At 40.8% G+C, this 23554-nt stretch overlaps 1 protein-coding gene across 1 annotated transcript; it reads right to left on the reverse strand.

Annotated features, from left to right (window-relative positions):
- Nucleotides 1-1007: 1007 nt before the first annotated feature.
- On the reverse strand, nt 1008-15169 carry PERP (p53 apoptosis effector related to PMP22). The gene is made up of 3 exons (XM_068985212.1): nt 14935-15169; nt 4678-4818; nt 1008-2555 (listed from the first exon to the last, which is right to left on the reverse strand). The coding sequence occupies exons 1-3, from the start codon at nt 15119-15121 to the stop codon at nt 2329-2331; spliced, it is 555 nt and encodes a 184-aa protein (XP_068841313.1). The 5' UTR covers nt 15122-15169; the 3' UTR covers nt 1008-2328.
- Between the last annotated feature and the right edge of the window lie 8385 nt (nt 15170-23554).

Below are 23554 nucleotides of genomic sequence, written 5' to 3' on the forward strand. Positions count from 1 at the left end.
GTCACAGTAATGTCTGTTAATACAGACCATGGGTTCCAGGAAGCTGTAATTTTTCCTAAATGTGCATCACGAGGATCTAGGGTGTGAGAGAAAGAAGGAAGCTGGGTGGGAACAAAATCCAAAAACAAGAGTGCTTGCTTTAGAGAGGACCTGTATCTGAGTCATTTTCATGTCTAATGAGAGATCCAGTTTCTGAAGCTCTAGATATCCATTATCTTCGTGAATGGATCAAATTGTTAATTTGATCATTTCAAACCTTGTCATAGATTTTTTTTTAAACTCTTGGTGTAAAGAATCACCCAGACCAAATTCTTGTAGTCTTGTGGTCAAATTTATGAAATGATCACCTTAAACTTTGAAAACCATAGAAGAAAAAGTCACTGCCAGTGGCTGACAGAAGCACTAAGAAAAAATATCCTCCTTCTCCCACCCTGCTACTTGGAAACCCTTCTTCACATTTATCTACAATGGAGTAGAATTCACCTATGAGCACCATGGGGAAAAAAAAAAACAACAACCAGAAAATGGAAGATGGACGAGAGGACAAGAAGTAAAAAGACTGCTGTGGTCCCATGACCTGAGTAGAAGAAGATTCCATCTCAAGCAGGAAGCAGCGCCACAGAGGACAGGAGAACCACCAGCGAAACCACACGAACGCTCCGTGGTGTCTGGACCTACCAGGAAGCCCTTGGTCCATTCCCTCTGATGGCAGCGCTGGATAAATACTGTTTGATGTCCTAGGTATTGGTCACTGAGGAAGCAGTTTACAGAGTGAACTACTAGAACCCATTGAAGTTCATCAAAAATTGTTTTTTGGTTTTTTTTATGTTCATCTTAAAACTTGAAAATGATAAAAGCAACTTTTCACTTTATCCAATGTTCTTTCTACCCCACTCAAAACATGTTTTACAAATTCCCTTCCCCCAGATTTGGGGGAATGAGGGGAGAAGCAAAACCAAAAAAACTGCAAACTAGAAACAGGATAAGATCACCTGGTTTATTGAGAAAAGTTCATAATAAAACTGCAACTGCTATTTTTGCAACTTACAAAATAATTTGATATATAAAATGAATTGGTTTTCGATATGTAAGTACAAATAGTAAAAAAAAAAAATAATATTCCATGTGATATATCATATTTGCAAGTCAGAGCAATCCCACATTCCTGAATTCTCCTGTTAAACGTTTTACATCAGATATTTTTAATCTGTTTACTAAGGGAAACCAGGTTTTTAACCATATTTAAGTTTTTGCTTACAGTTGCAATTTATCAGAAGCTGTGTCTACATGATTAGAGCCCAATCAAGCCGAAGATGAAAAATTCAAGCCATGTCGTCTTTTTAGGCTGTTTAATGTTACTTTTGTGATGGGAATGGCCCTCCTAATGCTTTACTGAACAACCTAATACTACTTAAAGGTCATAATGAATTAGACCAGTCCATTTTTCAATCCAGTCTACTCTAGTCTAGAGCATATAGACACCAAAGAGCACAGAATTACTAGTAGCTTTCTACCACACCCCACCCTATGAACCACTTTAAAAGAGAAAATTTCATCTTAAGATTTCACTGCTAAGGAGGCCTTACTACTGCAACAGGTTTTGGCCATGAAAGAATACTTTCCTAGATGTCATATTAAGTTAATGGAAAGCTTAGCCCCAAATCAATTATTCAGGATATTCATTAGAAATTCTCACAAATGACATGCATTTAGGAACCAATTTTGCTTCTGTGAATAGCCAAAGGCTTGAAAAACTATTTTTTTTGCGTTTCTTTTAGAATATTGAGTCACTGACAATTTTTACCACTATCTTCTTCTTCTCCTTAGTCCTTAATAGACCCAACCCATTCCATCTGGGAAAAACAGAAACCTAACCAGATTTACTCAAATCTTTGAAGCCTTCTCATTTTTACCTTATAAATTATGTGGTTACTTTCATACTCATATTCTTTTACAAATGCGGTATCAATGGTATTGCTAGATATAGGGAAACATTGGCATATTAGTATTGAGTTGGCCAAAAGTGAGTTCAGGTTTTCCCATTAATCTTATGGACAAGCCTGAATGAACTTTTTAGCCAACTTAATAATCAGGTAATTAATTAAAAGAAGTAAGTCTTACTTAACACTACAAAACATATATAAAAGATGAATATGAAACTATAACACCATTTAAGAAACACTTTCCCCAGATTATTTTAGCATTTGGACCATAGTTTAAAGATATGAACACTGTCCCCAAAACAGGTTCAAAGTATTCCGGGGAAAACAGTTTCTTTCTCTGGAATATATCTCAGCAGCAGTGATGTTCTTCTGCTCATTCCCCAATTTAGGCAGATGTGTAGAAGTACCTGGGCTTGGCATTGCCCAGCAGGTCATCTTCATAGTTGGGGAGGCAACAGAAGAAGAAGGCGCAGCCGATCAGGATAATAGTGGCTGCCCACCCGAAGCCATAGGCCCAGTTATAGATGTAAGTGACAGCAGGGTTGAGGTGAAGGTTAAAGGTCTGAGTGTACTTCACAGGGTAAATTACCAGGGAGATGATCTGGAACACAGCTAAAAGAAAGGAAAAAAAATTCCCAAGTATGAATGCATGAATGAATGAATGCATAGTAACAACAGATTAATTCCTCTTCCTCAAAATTTTTGCCTTAAAATTAAGTGTTACACCCACCTAAATAATCCTGATAAAAGGGGCTGGGAGAATCTAGGTAATCATGAACCAAAAAAGATGGTTGAACATTTTGTGTCAGAGATACCTGGCACTGAGCAGAATACTGAATATATGAAATACAGGCAGAATATTAGCAAATCATTCCATAGTACCTGTGTAAGCATTATATATACTAAAGTAAAAACTGTGGTGTGCAACAGAAAGCAAGAGGGTAGAGAAGAGCCTTTTTTTTTCATCTTGCATTTCCTATGCCAAACATTTAATATTTCAGTGGTAGCAAAAATAATATATATGTACACATGTGTGTGCACATACACAGAGATAGAACTCAATACTGACATTTGATAACATACCACTGCAATATTCATTCAATAAATGAATGACTAAATGAAACAGTGGAACAATGATATGATGATCAATGGGAGAATCAGTAGAGAAGCCTGCAGAGGAAGGGAAATTTGAAGAATAAACAGAAATGAAGAGATGGAGGGCAGGAAGAAGACTGTTCCAGGCTAGGAGAACAGAAGCGAAAAAAGAGAATAATCACAGTGCTTTGAAAAAGTAAAAGGGAAGATACAGGCAGGGAACCATGTCAGAAAGATTTCTAAACTCTTAAGAGTCACACTGTTACAGTTATTATTAATCATTCATTAACATTTTAAATTGCTTAATAACAAAATAGCTTTATTAGATTTACTTCGTAGTCTTTTTCAGTGAACATGCACAATTCTATAAAGCGTTAATGACTATACACATGCTATGCTATGCCATAAGCTATGCCAAAAGACCCTGATGCTGGGAAAGACTGAAGGCAGGAGGAGAAGGGGATGACAGAGGATGAGACGGTTGGATGGCATCATTGACTCAATAGACATCAGTCTGAGCAAACTCCGGGAGATAGTGAAGGACAGGGAAGCTTAGCATGCTGCAGTTCACGGGGTCGCAAAGAGTCGGACATGACTGAGCGACTGAACACAATGCTAAGCCATGCACTTTTTAACTTAATATTTCATGTGTGCATTGCCATGACTTAAGGTATGAGCAAATTTTAGCTCTGTGACACTCAGACACTGCTCTTCACAGAGAGACCAATTAGTTGGCTGTGCTTCCTAGAGTATGTCCGGGAGTGGATAGTTCTCACCACCACTTTCCTTTCACCTTAATTTTTTCCTACTAGCTCCACAGATATATTCTTAACTAGTTTTCTGTTTCTTCTTTTTTTTTTAAAGAAAAGCTAGTTTTTCCATTTCTTTTTTTTTAATCACTAGAAAGGCTATAGATGTTTCCATATCTTGACTTGTTGCTTCTGTTTCCCACCTTAAAATGTTCTCCTTTGGCAACTCATGAAGGGCAATCTTGGTGCGGATCATTATTTCTCTGCTTCTTGTCTACTTAAAATAGCAAACTTTCACTGGTTAAGCCTGTCATTTAGTGCAAATCGTTGTGTCCTACACAAAAGGAACACTTCTCTGCATTTTTCATGTAAAATATAGTTATTTACCCATTTTGGTTCATCACGTGGTTTAGATCAATTTCTACAAAATCTAAATTGCAGAGGACCCTTCCACGATCCACCACATCCTAGGACTGCAAAACTTCTTCACCAAGTGCAATGGTTCAGGGACATTTCAGTCCCCTAAGCATGCAGCTCATGGCAGGCCAGTCTGGGACCACTGTGGAGATTGCCCTTCCACTGGCGACACAGCCCTGGCCCCTTGGGGGAGCAGTGTCAGGGACTCGAGGTCATCTATGAGAGACAGCCGCAGGTAAAGTGACAACCTTCCTCACTTGGGTGGGGAGCCTGGAACTGGAACACAATCTCAGGCAGAAGAGGAAAGGGATCAAGATCTTAAAGCACATCCTCTGTTACTTCTGCCTTTGGGGACACATTTTCTGAGAGCAGATTGGGAACAGTGTTGTCAGGGATCTTCACTGTGGCTTGGACATTACTATACTGATATTCACTGCAGATAGGAATGAAGAATTGCTGGCGCACAGTCTTACCAGCCAGGGCCAGGAGGCCTCCGATCACTCTCAGGAAGACAAGCATTTGGGGTCCACAGAGGGCAAAGAAGGAGAGGATGAAGCAGATCACCAGGATGATGAAACCGCAGAGCAGCATGGCGGCGGCTGCCCTTCCCCAAGCTACAAGAAAAAACAGTCATTAGGACAGGCATGCCAAATTTAAAAATTACTTAACAAAGCATCAAGTTTTTTTTTTTTCTTTTTAATAATTATATTTGGGTGGAAGAACAGTTTTTCTTTCAATAATACTTAAACATCTCCATATTTAAAGGGAAGAATAGGTAATTCGTTGGTAGGACATTAATATAGTGATATACAGTAATGCCTTACCCCTCTGTTTGGGGGCAAATGTTTATACCTCCAAAATGAAAGACATCATTAAACTGTATCTCATTTAATAAGTGGATAAATTGGCCATATAAACAGGTATATTTAAAAGATTAACTCAAGTTCTAATCTAGTACAACCCAATAAACAACATTTTTGGTACTGAACAATCCAAATTATAATCTCTTCAGGAACTGTTTCAATTACCTTTAAAAGGATCATTGTTTTGTATTAAGATTTGGTTCCATGAAAAAATAATTTTTGAAAACAGAGTACCTATGCCTAGGCAGAGATGTGAAATAAAACAACTTAATTGTAAAGTAGGTGTGATTTTTTTATAACAAGTTTAGGTGCAAACAACCTTTCTAAATTTTTGCATAAATTTTTTCTGAAGTATTTAGAATTTGTTGCACAATAATTCTCAGTTATTGACATGCGCCCTGAAAACAATCGGGATGAGGTGGAAATTGAGTTCTGGTTTCAAAGATCAATGTGGGCAGCTCCAGCCCTGGCCCATTCTGCTCTACGCCTATGGGAAGAGAAAAGCCATGACTTCCCAGCTAAGGATTCCAGCCAATCACTCTTCCTGTTCAACCTGCACCAATTTGTAAAATCTCTTTCCCACACAACTTTCTCCCCAGAGGTAGTAACTGACATGTATGAAGTAATCACTCTGTGCCAGGCATGGAGCTAAGAACCTGACATGGTTTAACTCTCTGAATTCTCACGATAACTCTTCAAGGTTCACATTCTGTTATCATTTCTATTTTAGAAGTGAGATTACACTGAGGCTTGGAGAGTCCAGATAACCTGCCTATAGTCACAGAGCTGGCAGCCAAGTCTGACTTCTAGCCTGTCTGAAGCCAAAATATGACTCCTTTTTTCTTTGGGGATACGATTTACATGCTGGAAAATTCATCCATTTAAAGTATACAATTCTGTGGGTTTTACTGTATTTACAGTGTTGTGCAGCCATCACCACTTACAATTCCAAAAACTTTCATCACTCCGAAAAGAAACCCCATGACCATCAGCAGTCACCTCCCCCTCCCTTCTTCCTTCAGCTTCCAACAACCACTAATCTACTTTCTGTCTCTATAAATTGTATACCCTGTACAGTGCTTATAAACAGAATTATAGTTTAATACTTTGTGGCCTTCGTCCTGTGCTTTCACTTAGCATGTTTTCAAGGTTCATCCATATTGTGGCAGCATGGATCAGGACTTCATTCCTTTTTATGACCAATAATTATTCTATTGTATGGAGAGCCCACATTATGTTTGTCCACTCACTCAATCATTAATGAATGAACATGCACCCTTAACCTGTTTTTCTTTATGGAATTTGGAACGGAGAGTTGCATGCACCTCAGTGCTGGTCCTACTCCAATTTTAACACAGCTTGGCTGGCAAACATACCCTCACTTAATTTTGGTCACTAGACTGGTCAAATGGTAGACAAATCTAACGACTAGCAGAAAGAACAAAGGCTTGGGAACCTTGATTGTACCCCGCCTCTACTACCTATTAGGGCTTCCCACGTGGTGCTAGTGGTAAAGAACCTGCCTGTCAATGCAGGAGACATAAGAAGCACAGATTTGATCTCTGGGTCAGGAAGATCCCCTGCAGGAGGGTATGGCAACCCACTCCAGTATTTTTGCCTGGAAATCCTCATGGACAGAAGACGCTGGTGGACTACAGGCCATGGGGTCACAAAAAGTCAGACACAACTGAGTGACTAACTTTCACTCTCTTTCAAGTAGAAGACACATGCTCTTTTTTTTTTTTTTTACATGCTCAAATATTATGTTTTCACACAAATGACCCTTTAGTAGCACTGTCAGGATGACAATCCCAATGGCACTGTCAGGGGCATGACAGTCCATGAGTGGGTCCAGTTTTGTTTATAATTTTTACTACTTTCCTCCAAGTCCTGCTCTAAGGTAAAAAGAAATGTTTTATTTTAAAAGCAACATAGATGAAGCCAGAATGTGAAATTGAGTAATTAATTCTCTTTTTTCACTTTTGCCTTGTCCTTTGAGTAAGGTAACTTTCCAGAGAAGAGAATCCACCTTTGGAAAGAACTAAGACCATCTCTAAGTCTACACCATAGACCACTGACACAAAAGCATCAGTGGTGCTTATAGAAAATATGGATTCTTGTGTGTCCCTCCATATACACTGAATCACAGTTGAAAAGATAGTGCCCAGGAATCTGCATTTTACTAGTATTTCTTACTAGTATTTCTTTACTAGTATACTAAAGTTTGAGAACTACGATAGATGATTAATCTTCTTATAAGAACAGCTGTTGCATTGCCAGAAAGGAGCATGCAACTTTCAGTATGTGACCCACTGCCAATTACAGTCTCATTTCTATAGATTTTTTTCATGGCTACTGCCAATCATTAAATTCAAATAAGTAGACACTGATTTTTCCTTTTAAGTTGAACTCACAGGTTTGTAACTGTTCAATGAAAAGGCAATACATCTGTATTGACATACAGAGGAATACAAACATTATGAAGATCAATTGTACAGTAGAATGTGAGTGTTCAATAAAAACAGAAAAAAAAAAATCCTAACAGGGAACATATTTAATAATCAAACTTTAACAATTACAGAGTAAGGTTTTTAAATTATAGCTAAATAATGTATGATATTGCCTAAAGAGTAATATCAATCATTTTACCTGTTTGAGGAAAATTAATACAAAGTTAAATTATTGCTATTACTACTTCCTCTGACACTATAGCTATAATTTACATTTAGTTTCAGGTACTTGAAAGAAATTAAAGAAATAGTAAGCCAATTCACCTAAAACCAACAGGTGAATGGAAAGATAAACAGATCATTTTAATAACTCCTTCTATGCTGTGTTAAATCAACTCAACTGGCGTCTTGCTTATTTAAAATGCTGAGTCTGAGAGAAATCAAAATGGACACTTCAGCAACATTTCGTCTGGAGAAAGGCTGCCTTGGAAGTAGAACATGTAAAACTTGCTCCTTGTAGCGTGGAAACACCCACCGTGACTCACTTAACTATAATTTGAGATGTAAATCTCAGCACGGTTTTGAAGGTCCTGACGGATGGATAACAAGGAAGGCAATCTTCTCTCATGTCACTGACTGTTTTGTTGTAAGATGGTGAGATGGAGCCTGTCAGATCTGAGCAGGGTCCTCCCAGCCCAACATGCTGCCTGAGAAGGAGCCAGCTGCCATGTAGACTTACAACACGGCAATCTTCCAAGACATACACTTTAAAAAGGCTAAGTACCTTTGGTCTCCCTTAATTACCCAGAATGAGCCTAATATTCCCAAATTTACCAAACCCTTTTGAGAACTTTTTATATTATACCTTGATCTAAATTATACCTATTTACCAGCCCCAATTAAAAAAAAATCACTTTTTAAAACTTGTCCTAAAGCTACTTCTTTCATGATTCAATAGATGTTCCTCAGTTCTTCAAAGACAATCCATCTTCATCTATTCCAAATATAACTCTGTCCTTCATTAATATTTTATATAGTAAATTTTATTGCCTTTCCTAATCTGTATTTTATTGGCATTTGTTACATCCATACTAAAATTTGAGAACAACTTAGGTGATTGATCTCCTTATGAAAATAGATTGCAGCACTGCCAAAAAGGAGCATGTAAGTTTCATGAGAAATGAGACTACTATCAACTATAGTCTCATTTCTATAGGTTATTTTTTCATGGTTACTGTAAATCATTAAATTCAATTAAATACAATCATTAAATTCAAATTGTGTGTGTGTGTGTGTGTGTGTGTGTGTGTGCGCGCGCGCGCGTGCGCGCAAGCGTGTGTGCAGGGGTTGGGGAAGTTGTCAATTACCCTTCTCTGAATTGAGACCACAACAGGTAAACAGAGTTTCTATGCAGGAATTTTGTTTGTTTGTTTTCTTAAAGGAAGACAAATTTGGTGTTTCATATGTATTCATAAATTATTCTGTCATAAGTTTATTTTCTAAATACCACTTGGAGAAATTCATGTTATCAAAGAAACCAGAAAAATTATAAATCCACTTTTAAATAAGATTCATTAAAGATCCATTTAGGTGAAGAATGGCTTATCAAATTTTGTTATTTCTTGCAAAGATTCAACATTAAATCAACAATATGGAAACCATTCATTAATCACTAATGAAATTCTGAGTTTTTTCTAGGAAATGTTTTTAAATTTTTTGTATGAGGAAGAATGCTGTATCTTTTTCCAGAGATTATATACTAAAATACGACATTACAAGGCAAATACAGCCGGGAAAAGACCAATAAGATCAACTGATAAGACAAGAGCAATAAAAGTAAAAATAAGCAAATACCTCGAATATCAAGCTAGAAACCATAAATCAAACTTAAATTTGTGGAAAACAAAAAAAAAAAACAAAATTTTAAGATAAGGAGAGCACTACTACTATTGTGGGTGATATTTTGGAGACTGTCATGACTTTTTCACCCCAAATTAGTATTTCTTTTAATGGATTTGCTGCATTCTTCAAGAGTTTTACATGTGGGCACCAAATATTGAGGTTTCCCCAGTAGCTCGGTAGTAAAAAATCGGCCTGCAATGCAGGAGGCGCGAGTTCTATCTCTGGGTCAGGAAGATCCCCTAGAGGAGCGCATGGCAACCCACTCCAGTATTCTTGCCTGGAGAATGCCATGGACTGAAGAGCCTGGCAGGCTAGAGCCCATAGGATGGCAAAGAGCTGGACATGACTGAAGCGACTGATGAGAGCACACAGCAACAAATGTTGACCGAAACCTACTGTGGCCTAGCCCCTTACTCAGTGCCCTGCAGACTTCAAACTGTCACCCAACCGGAGGACGGCTCCTTTCCAGAACAAAAGATTCATCTATGAACAAGACAGAAAACCCTACCTAGTGAATCTGAGATTTTGTCAGATTTCTTCCTATTGTTTCTATAAAGTTCTTTATGTCATACACAAGCAGAACTGGAAACTGGATAAGACCAAAATTAAAAATATAAATAGATGCTATCTACAAATAAACATAAGCATGGGTGGACGATATATTCAAAAGGACTGTTGCCTGTTCATTGAGGAAACTCGCAGTAATACACACCAGTGCTTCTGAAACTTAAAAGTGCTGATGAATCAATCTCCCAGGAACCGAGTTAAAATACAGATTCCAATTCAGTAGATGGGGCTAAGATACTGAGTGTCCAATAACCTCCCCAATAATGCAGATGCTGATGGTCTATGACACATTAGTAGTAAAAATCTAGAGGATAACTCAGTGCAGACCTCCAAATAAATCAGCATAGGAAGAGCGATCCTGCAAGGTTTGGAGGCAGGAAAGAAATGGCTTAAAGGAAGGATGGTGGGGGCAGGGGTTACTGGAGCAGGGGTGGCGATTCCCCAGTAGGTGTGAGATTCTTTACGTGCTCCACATTCCCACCCCCACTAAACTGAGCCAGATAACTCTTGCCCATTGGTCTTTGCAGAACTCCTTTACCCTCTTCTTTAAGTGTGAGGGGGAAACTATTTCACACAGGAAGATGGGAAAATACAGGAAATTGTGTATGAACTCAGAAAAGGTAACTAGCAGCAAATTTGGGATCTACCCTTTAATGTTTGAAAATCTGTCTGCTGTGAGAAGGCTAAAAAGAATAATTTACAGAGAAGCACATCAGCTCTTGTCAGCGTTAAAAGAGGTACTTTTTTTTTCAATTGGAGGATAATTGCTTTACAATGTTGTATTGGCTTTCTGCCATACAACAATGCCAATAAGCCACAATTATATATACATTCCATACCTCTTCAGCCTCCCTCGTCCCTCCCATCCCACCCTTCTAGGTCATCAGAGTACCAGGCTGGGCTCCCTGTGTTATATAGTATTGCCACTAAGAGAGGTGCTTTTAAACAAACAAGCATGGCGGAGAGAATTAAGTTGCTGAACAAAGGGTGAAAGCTCAGATCAGTCACAGGGGATGCTGACAGGCAGGCTTTGGAGAAATCTTGAGTAGGCGCACTCTTCCTCCCTCCTAATTCTGATAGTCTAGGAGTTTGTGCCCATTTAGGGAGGAAAGACAAATTAGGTCACTAAAGAGGAATTGAGGCTCTCTGGTAGTTATTGCTAAGCACAGCAAATGTGGAGTAAACTGGGCAAGATCACTGATTCCTAGATGTCTAGATTTTATAAATCAACACATATAAAATCATGAAAATCACCTGAGTGTCCAACTTTTTATTTCACTATAAAAGAATATGAACACATGCCCACAAAAGATTAATCTATCTACTAATGCCTAATTTCATAAACCACAAGAATATAATCTCAAAATTAAATCCTTTAAGTTGAATTTAGCCCAGTGAACACCTGTTAACTTCGTACTTATTTTTCTCATTTTCCGTACTTAATGAGGCTCTGCCCTTCTGAGTTCAGATCAAAGACAAAGGTTCTCCCTTGCTGCCACTCAGACTTGCCACTGTCGTTCTTGGAGCATAAATTCATCTTTCTTATCCCAGTAACTGATCCATAAACTTAACTCCATTACTCCACCCTGAATGAGTCAGAGCTTGCTTAGGACTTGAAATCTACATCTCTGAAGTTGAAAATATCCTCCTGATCTACTCTTTCTTAGAACTGGAAAAGAAGGTGCCAGCAATGCAAAAACACCATCTGTGAACACGGATTCAAATTTAATTTTGCATTTTCTTTATACATGAAATTTGAATGACTGTTTCAGCATTTAAATCAAGATTTTTCTTTTCCTGTTTTGAGGACTAGAAACCTTGATTAAAAAAAAAAACAAGTATGTGTATTTATGTAGTTGTTGTTTAGCTGCTAAATTGTATGTCTCTTTTGCGAACCCATGGACTGTAGCCTCCCAGGATGCTCTGTCCACGGGATTTCCCAGGCAAGAATACTGGAGTGAAAAAAAGAATACTGGAGTGTGTTGCCATTTCCTTCTCCAGGAGATCTTTCCAACTGAACCCTCCTCTCCTGCACTGCAGGCAGATTCTTTATCACTGAGCCACCTGGGAGGCCCCATTTAGTTGTTACTATTGTGTACAAGAAAATATTCAGTGTTTAATTCAGTTTATTGATGAGGAAAAATGAAGTAGATACATCATTTTTTTTAATTCTTAAAACTGTTCATGACAGTGAAGAATATAACATTCTGCTTTTTACATAATTCTAAGGAACTATTTACCTTTATGAAAAAAAGCCTATATTATTTAGTATTATTGCCTATACCTACCAGTAACAACCTAGGTCTTTAATACCAAAATAAATCAATGTTATAAATATCAGCAAATAAACATGATAGTGAAGCACTTTGTAAATACAAAGGTATATTTTCTTAAGTGTTACAATGGTAAACCTCAAGATTTATATTTTAGTACACGGCAAGAAATTTTTAAAAAGTGGAGGTACTTACTTATTTCTCTATACTGAGATATTTTAATTAGAGCCATCAACCTTACTTTCATCATGTTTGTACATACGTGGGAGTATGTGTAAACTCCTCACTGTATTTTAGATAGTATGACCTCATGTGAATGTATTTTTTTCGGCAAGGACTTGCTGAAGCTATCTGAAAAATCTGAAGAGTTCAGACACCTAGATAATTGACCTAAAGGGTAGAAATACACAATTTCTATACCTGTGAGGCAAAACTAGACAACAGTCCCTGGCAGGAAATGGAGTGGAAGTATAATAATCATTCTATCCATCTTTGACATCAGTAGCCTGGGATGGACCTCTTGTGGTGAATTCATAGCTATTTTCTATTTCCCATGGTCACCTATTGACAGTGGATGCTAGGTGCACCGTTTGATTCTAGGGCTTGAGCAAAAGCTGCGTTTAACACATTCTTGGCACTTGGTTATCTGTGCAAAGGTCAGGAATAATTAAATTGGAATGTGAAGGCTACCACCACCCACTTGTGAAAATCACAAAGACAGTACTAGATTCCTCAAGACTCACTTGGAAAACTGCACTTTTCCAAAGACCAACTTCTGTATCAAATTGAAACATCAACTATTCACTGGATCTGTATTTTCTTTACAATTTAAACAAGTTAATGCTTGAGACTCCTGTCTAATTAAAAAATTAGAGTACTGGAGTAGGGTGCCATTGCCTTCTCCAAGAAAACAGAAATAGAACCTGCTTATTCTCTTCTTTATACAAAGCACTCAATCAGCCTGAGGTTAGAAGTGCCACACCCTAAGAAGGTGAGTTCATCCTGCAAGTCAAGAAAAATAAAAACTGCATTGTGCCTGTTTCACAAGACAGCTGTGGTCACAGCCAGAGCCTTGCAGGCCAGATCATGTCCCAGCAATATTGCTGATCTAGGCTCTGCCTGCACCCTTCTCCTGACTGGCGCACTAACCTTCTTAATTCACATGCCCAGCATCGCTGAATATTCATTCGTTGGGTCTGTATTAGTCTTCGAAGTGAGACATGAAGACCAAAGTCTGTTTAAAAACACATGTGTTTTAAGCAGGCCTGCTAAAAATCCCCTATAAGATACTGAATCTGACTGCATTTTAACCAAATATGCAGACATGTTATTTCAAAGAAATTAACTCACTTCGAAAACCTAAAAGACTTGTGGGTAATACAAACCATGGCAGGTGGGCTGTTTGTGCTTTAAGAGAGGAAAAACACAGACTTCAAGGAAAGTGCGAATTTCATTTAGTCTTTACATTTGCCTCCTGACAGCGGCCATGCCTCCTTTGTGGGTGGGGGTTGGGGGATGGGGTGGATTCCATGTGGGAACTTCCAAGTAATTCCACAGTGGATAAGATAAAGCACCAAGCCTCTGATACAGGGCCTCAAGATAAACAGAATTTGGTTTGAAGCCCTGGGCCAGTTCAGGGGTAAGGGGCAAGTCAAAGGCCCTACCAGAGAATGGGGGGGGAAAGCAGGATAGCTTTCTTTCTCGGTTTAAAACTGTTAAACTCAGTTGTTAAGGCCCCATTCAGTAGTACCTGGCTTTAAGCCTCTATTACGCTCCTGCTTAAACTTTTTTTTCCCAGACCCCACACAGGTCGCTAATTACAATAGACCCCAGGAGCTCTTCCTACCTACCAGTAAGCTGGGGGCGGTACCAGCCCAGGGCAAATTCCGCTCCGGCCCGGTCAGCTAACCAGTAGGCAGGAAATCCTTCCACGTTGGAAAAAGAAAAACCTCTATCTACAGTATTTTAAATTTGCCAACTCCGTTTCATTTCGCTAGTGTAGATGTGTTTGCTTTTTAGATTTCAAATCGAATTGAAAGAAACTTTTCTAAACAGCAATGCCGGACTTGAGCCACACTCTCCCTCTAACAATTACCCTGCAGCGTTAAACACTGCAGTATCTACTGAAATTGTCACTGCTAAAACCTTGACAGAAAGGGTTTTTGTTTTGTTTTGTTAAAGGAAGAAGAGCTGCTTTCTCTTAGTTCAAGTTTAATAATATAGCGAATAAAGGCACGCACTTTTAATACTTGTATTTTAAGCATAAGAAGAACCAGAGGAGGAGGCCACGGAATGGGAATAAATTTCAGTAGGTATCCAAGAAAATATACTTTTTTCATTGTATTTACTCATCAAACCCTCTTCAAATGGCTGAGATCACCTTTTGCTGTACAAACTACGAATAAATGTAGTTTGAATTAGGGTCACTGTCGTCCAGAGTCGAGCCTGGGTTTTGGCCACCCAAGGGTGCTACTGCTTGATTTTATACGGGTCCGATGTATGGACCCACGCCCTGAAGTGATTTTTGTTGAATCACCCATTAGCCCCCCGACCCTGTTTCGTCCCTTCTTGACCCTGTTTTAGTCCATTCCCGTAGAGCGACTTCCGCACTCCCTGGGCGCCGGCGCTCGCCCCAGCCGCCGCCCGGCGGACTTCACGGAGGCGGCGGCACTCACCATACGTCATGAGGCTGTCGCAGACTTCTTGTAAACAATGCCACCACAGCGAGGACGTCTGGCTGTCATCGCTAGACTGCAGCCAGCCGCGGCCGGCCAGCGCGATGATGTCAAAGACGATGGCGCTAAGCAGTAGCAGCGGCAGGATCCACCTGCAGCGCTCGCAGGCCAGGCCGCAGCGCAGCATCTCGACGGCGGCGGCGGGGAGGAGAGCAGCGCGCGAGGCTCGGACACCGGCGGAGAGTGGCCCTCGAGCGCGGGCAGCGCGACAAAAGGGAAGAGGCCGCGAGGAGGCGGCTCTTGGAGGACGCAGCTCGGGGCTGGCAGCGGGGGCGCGGCGCCCGCCCCACCTAGATTCCGGTGACTCAGAGCGCGCCGCCCGGACCTGCTCAGCCGGCCCGCCTGGGCGCGCGCTGGGGAGGCGGGGCCGGGCTCGGGTTAAGGCGGGTGTGGGTGAACCTAACCCTGCCCGCGAGCGGCCTGGAGCCTCGGGGAGCCACAGTCTCGTCTCCCCGTCTCACTTGGTCCCCTCACATCCGACGCTTTTCTTCTCAGTGCTTCAAGGTGTACACATTTTAATCTGCGGATCACCAGTTATGTATTCAACCCCTGAAGTCGGATCGTGGTCTGATTTACAGTAATACTGTATTTAAATTTCCAGCTATTTGAGATGAGCGTTCAAACTGGACATGGGTCGTTGTTGCACTCTGTTTGTGCTCGTGTTTGAGCACGTGTACCGAACCTAGCACTCGGTCCCTGACCCTCCCCAAGAGCTTCCCTGGGAATCCTAAGGGCTTCCCTCGTGGCTTGAATGCCAAAGAATCTGCCTGCAATGCAGGAGACCGGGGTTTGATCCCTGGGTGGGGAAGATCCCCTGGAGAAGGAAATGGCAACCCACTCCAGTATTCTAGAGTCGGATACGACTGAGCGACTCACACACACACACACACACACAGCCGGACTTTCTTTGAGTGCGTGTACCCAACCCAGGACCCTGTCCCTGTCCCTCCCCTGCAGAGGTGGGCATTTCCTGTGGAGCTCCACCTTTGTACCTTGTACCTCAGTAGCTTCAGATTCATAACTGTTTACATCCCCGCCTTCTCCACTCGCGGGTGCCAACTCTGACAGAGAGACCTTGTTTTAATGATCTGTGTATCCCTGGTGCCGGCCCTGTGCCTGGTCTTAAAGGGAGCATAGTAAACATTTTATTTGCAAACACACTAAAATTAACAAATGCTAGTTTCACGTGGTGGAGAAGGATATGGCAACCCACTCCAATACTCTTGCCTGGGAAAGCTCATGGACGGAGAAGCCTGGTAGGCGACAATCCATGGGGTCGCAAAGAGTCCGACAGAACTGAGCGACTTCACTTCACTCACTTCACTCACTGCATACTTTATCACTGGGGAAGGAAGTGGCAACCCACTCCAGTATTCTTGCTTGGAGAATCCCATGGACCTGGGAGCCTGGCGGGCCGTGGTCTATGGGGTCGCAGAGTCGGACACGACTGAAGTGACTGAGCAAGAGAGAGTTTCAGTCGTGGAAGCACTTCAGCTGCTTCTCCAGATAAATTCAGGTCCTCTTGGCTGCCGTCCACTCCTTAGCCCAGATCTCTACTTAGACCCCTTTACATCTACCCTTTTCATTTACTATTTTGAGGTTTCTCCAAACAAAAACTGCATGTCAGCATGCAACCACTACATGCTAAACCACTAAAGTCCCAACTCCAGTGTCCTGACTCGGCTTCCATCACCACCATAGCTCTTCAGGTGTGGCTAGCAGGATGAGGTGGCAGCTGGGAGTGACACTGAGGAGAAATAAGTTCTCAGCATCTGCACAACCCCTTCTCGGGCAAATCATGAAGAATAGCCAATGAGGGTCATATCTCACCTTGTACCCCCAAACGTATATTCCGAATCACTTTTCTTTTTATTGAATATTTACAATATTAGTTTCAGGTGTACAGCATAGGGATTCAATATTTTTATAGTTCTCAATATGCCAGCAAATTTGGAAAACTCAACAGTGGCCACAGAACTGGAAAAAGTCAGTTTTCATTCCAATCCCAAAGAAAGGCAATGCCAAAGAATGTTCGAACTATCACACAATTGCACTCGATTCACCTGCTAACAAGATAATGTTCAAAATCCTCCAAGCTAGGCTTCAACAGTACCTGAATCGAGAACTTCCAGGTGTACAAGCTGGATTTAGAAAAGGCAGAGGAACCAAAGATCAAATTGCCAACATCTGTTGGATCATAGAAAAAGCAAGAGAGTGCCATAAAAACATCTACTTCTGTTTCATTGACTATGCTAAAATCTTTTTGTGGATCACAACACACTGTGGAAAATTCTTAAAGAGATGGGAATACCAGACTACTTTACCTGCCTCCTGAGAAACCTATATGCAGGTCAAGAAGCAACAGTTAGAACCTGACATGGAACAATAGACTGGTTCCAAATTGGGAACGGAGTACGTCAAGGCTGTATATGGTCAACCTGCTTATTTAACTTATATGCAAAGTACATCATGCAAAATGTCAGGCTGGATGAATCATGAGCTGAAATCAAGATTGCCAGGAGAAATATTAATAACCTCAGATATGCAGATCTCACCACCCTAATGGCAGAAAGTGAAGAGGAACTAAAGAGCCTCTTGATGAAAGTGAAAGAGCAGAGTGAACATTCAAAAAACGAAGATCATGATATCCAGTCCCATCACTTCATGGCAGATAGATGGGGAAACAATGAAAATTGTGACACTTTATTTTATTGGGTTCCAAAATCACTGCAGATGGTGCCTGCAGCCATGAAATTAAAAGACACTTGTTCCTTGGAAGAAAAGCTATGACCAACATAGCATATTAGAAAGCAGAGACATTACTTTGCCAACAAAGGTGCATCTAGTGAAAGCTATGGTTTTCCCAGTAATCATGTTACGAATGTGAGACTTGGACCATAAGGAAGGCTGAGCACCAAAGAATTGATGCTTTTGAATGGTGGTGCTGGAGAAGACTCTTGAGAGTCCTTGGGACAGCAAGGAGATCAAACCAGTCAATCCTATAGGAAATCAGTTGTCCTGAATATTCCCTAGAAGGCCTGATGCTAAAGCTGAAGCTCCAATACTTTGGCTACCTGATGCAAAGAGCCGACTCATCAGAAAAGACCCTGATGCTGGGAAAGATTGAGGGCAGGAGGAGAAGGGGATGACAGAGAATAAGATGGTAGGATGGCATCATCGACTCAATGGACATGAGTTTGAGCAAATTCCAGGAGATACTGAAGGACAGGGAAGCCTGGCATGTGGCAGTCCATGGAGTCACAGAGTCAGACACGACTGAGTGACTGAACAACAATACTGCATTTAAAAATATTATAAAATATTGGCTATATTCCCTGTGCTGTACAATATATCCTTATAGTGTATTTATTTTATACATAGAAGTTTGTGCCTCTTAATCCCCTGTCCCTATTTTGCCCCTCTCCCTTCCCACTGGTAACCACTTATTTGTTCTCTGCATTTCTGAGTGTTTCTCTTTTGCTTTATTCATTCATTCATTCTTTTTTTTTTTAAGATTCCACATATAAATTATAATATACAGTATTTGTCTTTCTCTGACTCATTTCACTAAGCATAATACCCTCTAAGTTCATCCATGTTGTTACAAATGGCAAAATTTCATTTTTAAATAATATCCCATTGTATATATATAGAGAGACATATGTGTGCATATATATATTAGCATATATATATCACATCTTTGTTCTGCTGATGGATAGTGATGTTGCTTTCATATTTTGGTTATTGTAAGTAATACTGCTGTAAACATTAGGGTGCATGTATCTTTTTGAATTAGTGTTTTCCTTTTCTTCAGATATATTCCCGGGAGTGGAATTGCTGGATCATATGATAGTCCTATCTTTAGTTTTTTGAGGAACCTCTATATACTGTTTTCCATAGTGCCTACAGCAATTTACATTTCCACCAACAGTGTACCAGGGTTCTCTTCTGTACATCCTCACAAACATTTGTTGTCTGTAGGTTTTGGGTTTTTTTTTTAATGAAGACATTCTTTTCTGACCGGTGTTAGGAAATATCTCATTGTGGGTTTGATTTGCATTTCTCACATGTGAATTCCATACTTTTTCCATTTAAAATTAAAGAAGTGGAAAATATATATCAGTGTTTAAATTTAGCCTCCTGTATTTCAGTTTGGTATCCTCAATAGAAACAAAATACTGTTTTGCATTATGCAGTTAGTTCTCTGTGGCAATTTTTGAGGATGAATAAAATAAAATTACTGAGCAAATATCTGAAGCCACCTGAAATAATTTCCCCAGCCTTCATTTTACATAAACCAGATTCACATATTTTCATTAAAGGCAAATATTTTCACTTTCAAGGGGGTATTTTGCTGAGAGTTAACTGCATACCCTGTAGACTGTAAAGAAAATGTTCTCAGTTTTCAAAAGTAGTGAAGATATTTGTTATTAGCTGTATAATAAATTTATGAGGCATAATCATTTTCTTACAAATTAAAGTACTGATTATGAGCAGATTTCAGGCAAATTGAGTGTTTCTTCGGTGTTTTAACCACTTCGAATAATTTTGGACTAGATATGACTGTCTTTCTCTTGTTTCAGTAGATTTGAGGAAAGGAACCATTCATGCTGAAGTGAAAGCAAGTAAGAGCTCCGCAGAATTTTTGGAAGAGACCCAAATTGACGCTGGTTGTTTTCCAACAATAACGTACCTCACACATGATTCCCAGACTATGGAACCAGATAGCTCAAGCGCAGATCCTTTCTCACACTTGCTGTGTGACACTGGGCCACTTCTTCGTGCTTCAGTTTCCTCATCTCTAAAACGTGCTTCAGTTTCCTTCCGTTTCCTCACCCTACAGCATTGTTGTTGCTGTTGTTCATTCAGTTGCTCAGTCGTGTCCAACTCTTTGTGACCCCATGTACTACAGCACTCCAGGCTTCCCTGTCCTTCACAATCTCCCAGAGCTTGCTCAAACTCATGTCCATTGAGTTGGTGATGCCATCTAACCACCTCATCCCCTGTCGTCCCCCTCTCCTCCCCTGTCGTCCCCCTCTCCTCCTGCCTGCAATCTTTCCCAGCATCAGGATCCCACTGCAATAAAAATCAAAGGAGCTGGTATACATAAAATGCTCAGAAAAATGCCTGCATATAGTAAGTCATGACAAAATAGTTGCTGGTGATGATGATGACAATTTTCATATAGGTTTTCCAGTTTAATGAGATTGGAAATGGGACTTTTCATGTTCACAAGATGCAAATTCCATGTACGAATATTAACCAGAAGTCACTATCATAGACAATGCAGTCATTCATCCAGACATATTCCTGAAATGCTAGCTTATAGTTTCCCAGGTGGCTCAGTGCTGAAGAATCTGCCTTGCAATGCAGGAGATGGAGGAGCCACGGATTTGATCCCTGGGTGGGGAGAAGAAGGAAATGGCAACCCACTCTAGTATTCTTGCCTGGAGAATCCCATGGACAAAAGAGCCTGGCAAGCTACAGTCAGTCCATGGGATGGCAAAGAATCAGACACAGTTCAGCAACAGAGCGTCCATGCTGGCAATGGAGAGTAAACAGTTAAATTGCTCCCCCTACTGGATAACAGATGGATTGCAGAATATTCAGCAACTTAGATTGTTCCTTTAAAAAGTTTTTATAAATCTGACAGGTATATGGTTATATAAGTAATGAATGTTGTAAACAAAAATATATAAATATGTCACTTGAAAATGAAAATTCTTAGTTGGTTTAACCTCCCATCCAGAAAACGTAATAGTAATCATAATAGTAATAGCTAACTCACATTTGCTGGGAGTTTGCTGTGTGCCAATAAGTGTTTCACACCCACCCTATGAGGTACGTACCCCTATCGCCTTCATACTGAGAATACTGGGGCACAAAGAAGCTAAGTGGCTTCCCCAAGATCGCACAGTCCCTGAGTGGCAAAGCTGCACGTCACCCTAAGCAGTTCGACACCAGAGACAGTGTTGTTTACGACAGCCACTCATGAGAGTCTGGGATATATTCATACAGAAGTTTCCTTCTTTCTCCTTGCCCTCATAAACATCCAAGACACTGCCAATTCTCTCCCAAGTGAAAGTGGAAGTTTTAGTTACTCAGTCGTGTCTGACTCTTTGCGACTCCATGGACTGTAGCCCGCCAAGTTCCTCTGTTCATGGAATTCTCCAGGCAAAAATGCTGGAGTGGGTTGCCATTCCCTTCTCCAGGGGTCTTGCAACCCAGGGATCAAACCTGCTCTCCTACATTGCAGGAGAATTCTCTACCGTCGGAGTAGTGAAATGACCCCCATGTAAGTTACCATGTTCTCACTAGTAAACCAAACTGACATCAGTGCAGTAGAAGAGACAGTCGTAAAATAAGCACTGAATAGAAAATCAGTCGGTCAGAGTTCTGGTTCTTGCTGACCCCTTGTTTCCCCTCTAATCCTTGTCCAAGCTCTTCTCCCTGGCTTATGCAACTTTTTAATTATTTCTACTCTCTCTCTTCTTTTCCTTCCTCAGTCAACTGTATCTCCCCTCTACCTAGTGATGTGATGGCCAAAGTGAAACAACCAACTTTCTGAAGAAAAAAAATCCTTGATGTATAGTATTTGCCCATTTCCGTGGCGTAGCTACTTCCCATGGCTGATTTTCAACTGCCAATTTGATATCACTGAATACAGAGTTAGGAAGAATATATGTATAACCATCTGTCTCAAGCTAGTAAGAGCACACCACCGCATCTACCCCCAGTACCCTACCAAAACTCCTCTCACAGAGGTCCCCAGGAAGCTGTATCACTGGCCCCTGGGTTGCACTAGATACTTTGGTATCTTCTTCCATGAAACTTTCTACTCTCCTGGCCTCTATAAAGATGTTGAGGTCCAGTGCCAAAGACCACCAGGAACACATTTATAGACAAATAAAGTTAGATTTACTGACTTACTGCAGCAAGAGAGGCTGAACACTGTGAAGATATCTCAATGAGAAGGTGGGGGGATGGCTAATAATAAGATTTGGCTTATATTGGGTGATTTTGAAGAGTATTCATGGGAGTGGCTGTTGTGTTCTGAGTTACAGTATGTTAGAAAGAATTACATGGTGTTTTTATTTTTTCAGCATTCAAATCTGATGATGGGATGGTCTCGTTTTTGTCTTGTTCTACCACACAGGGTAAACTTTTCTGGTTCTAAAAGTCTATGAAATTAGCTATGCTCAGCATTAGCTCCCTTGTGGTTCAGTCGCTCAGTTGTGTCCGACTCTGTGACCTCATGGAGTGCAGCACCACAGTCCTCCTTCACTATCTCAAACGCATGTCCATTGAGTCAGTGACACCATCCAACCGTCTCATCCTCTGTCATCCCCTTCTCCTCCTGCCCTCAGTCTTTCCTAGCATCAGGGTCTTTTCCAGTGAGCTGGCTTTTCATGTCAGGTGGCAAAGTATTGGAGCTTCAGCTTCAGCATCAGTCCTTCTAGTGAATATTCAGGGTTGATTTCCTCAACAGTCTTGGTGTTGGTTGCCAGGCCAACTGCCAGATGTGTGAGATGTTTTCACTTTCACACTGGTTCTCCGTTGCATCTTTCCATGCATCCCTCCCCTGTCTGCTTAATGTGCTAGTCTTCCTCTGCTTCCTGCCTTCATCCAGGGTTGGATTCTCTGGGCTTCTTTCCTTGCACCATTTTCCCATCCTTTCTATACATTTGCTTTGAGTCACATCACACAATTTCATGATTTCAACCCCTACCTACATACTGATGACTTGAAAAAATATGTAATCTCCAGTCCATACCTTTTCTCTATGCTCCAAACTTTTATACTAACTTCCAGCAAGACGGTATGACCCAGATTCTCCCTCAGACAATTTAAGCTCAACCAGTACAGAATTCAAATGGCCCTCTCTTCCCTAAACCACTCGTTTCTTTCTGTAGCAGTTCCATCACCTTGGTCACCGAAACTGAAACTCCCAGATCATCCCTGACTCTTTCTTTTATATCCAGTACATATGTGATACTTGAAGATCTGCCACCTACCTTACCTCCCAAATATTTCCGCAGTGCGGACTCCCTGCTGCTCCTACTCTGGTTCATTTCTCTTTACTGGCCCAACTGCATTCTCACTGCTCTGCCTGTTTCCAGTTCTGAACACTCCCCCGTCCCTAATTCATCTTCCATAAGACCCTTAACACGAAACAGCTGAATGTGAGCCTGACACGCTCTTCCAGGACCCCTCACTGACTCTCCCTCACTTCTGTGGTCAGGAATGAGATTTCCAGAAGTGACACACCAATTCCTCCACGGTCTGGCCCCTGTGAGCCTCTCCAGCTTCATCAGTTACCTCTGCTTACTTTACACTTTATTGTTGTTTTTTTTTTTCCCCTCACAAACGCTCTACTTTCTGATGTTATTTCTAGAATACATCTCTTCCTAGTTCCCACCTTATTCACCCATTTAGTTCTTGCTAAAGATCTGCTTCAGACCTCGTGTCTTCCAAGAAAATGGCCCTGGGTCTTGACACAGTCCCACCCCCAATCTAAGGTAGCTATGTGCTCTTTCTCTGTGCTCCCAGAAGACTTGAA

Source organism: Capricornis sumatraensis, chromosome 13 (assembly GCF_032405125.1).
Source record: "Capricornis sumatraensis isolate serow.1 chromosome 13, serow.2, whole genome shotgun sequence".
Taxonomy (NCBI): domain Eukaryota; kingdom Metazoa; phylum Chordata; class Mammalia; order Artiodactyla; family Bovidae; genus Capricornis; species Capricornis sumatraensis.

Excerpts from the sequence above, each read along its gene's own strand:
- PERP (XM_068985212.1), bottom strand. The coding sequence starts at position 15,121 with ATGCTGCGCTGCGGCCTGGCCTGCGAGCGCTGCAGGTGGATCCTGCCG. Across the intron at positions 4,819-14,934 it reads CGACAGCCTCATGACGTATG|CTTGGGGAAGGGCAGCCGCC; the intron begins GTGAGTGCCGCC and ends TTTTTCTTGTAG. Across the intron at positions 2,556-4,677 it reads AGGCCTCCTGGCCCTGGCTG|CTGTGTTCCAGATCATCTCC; the intron begins GTAAGACTGTGC and ends CCTTTCTTTTAG.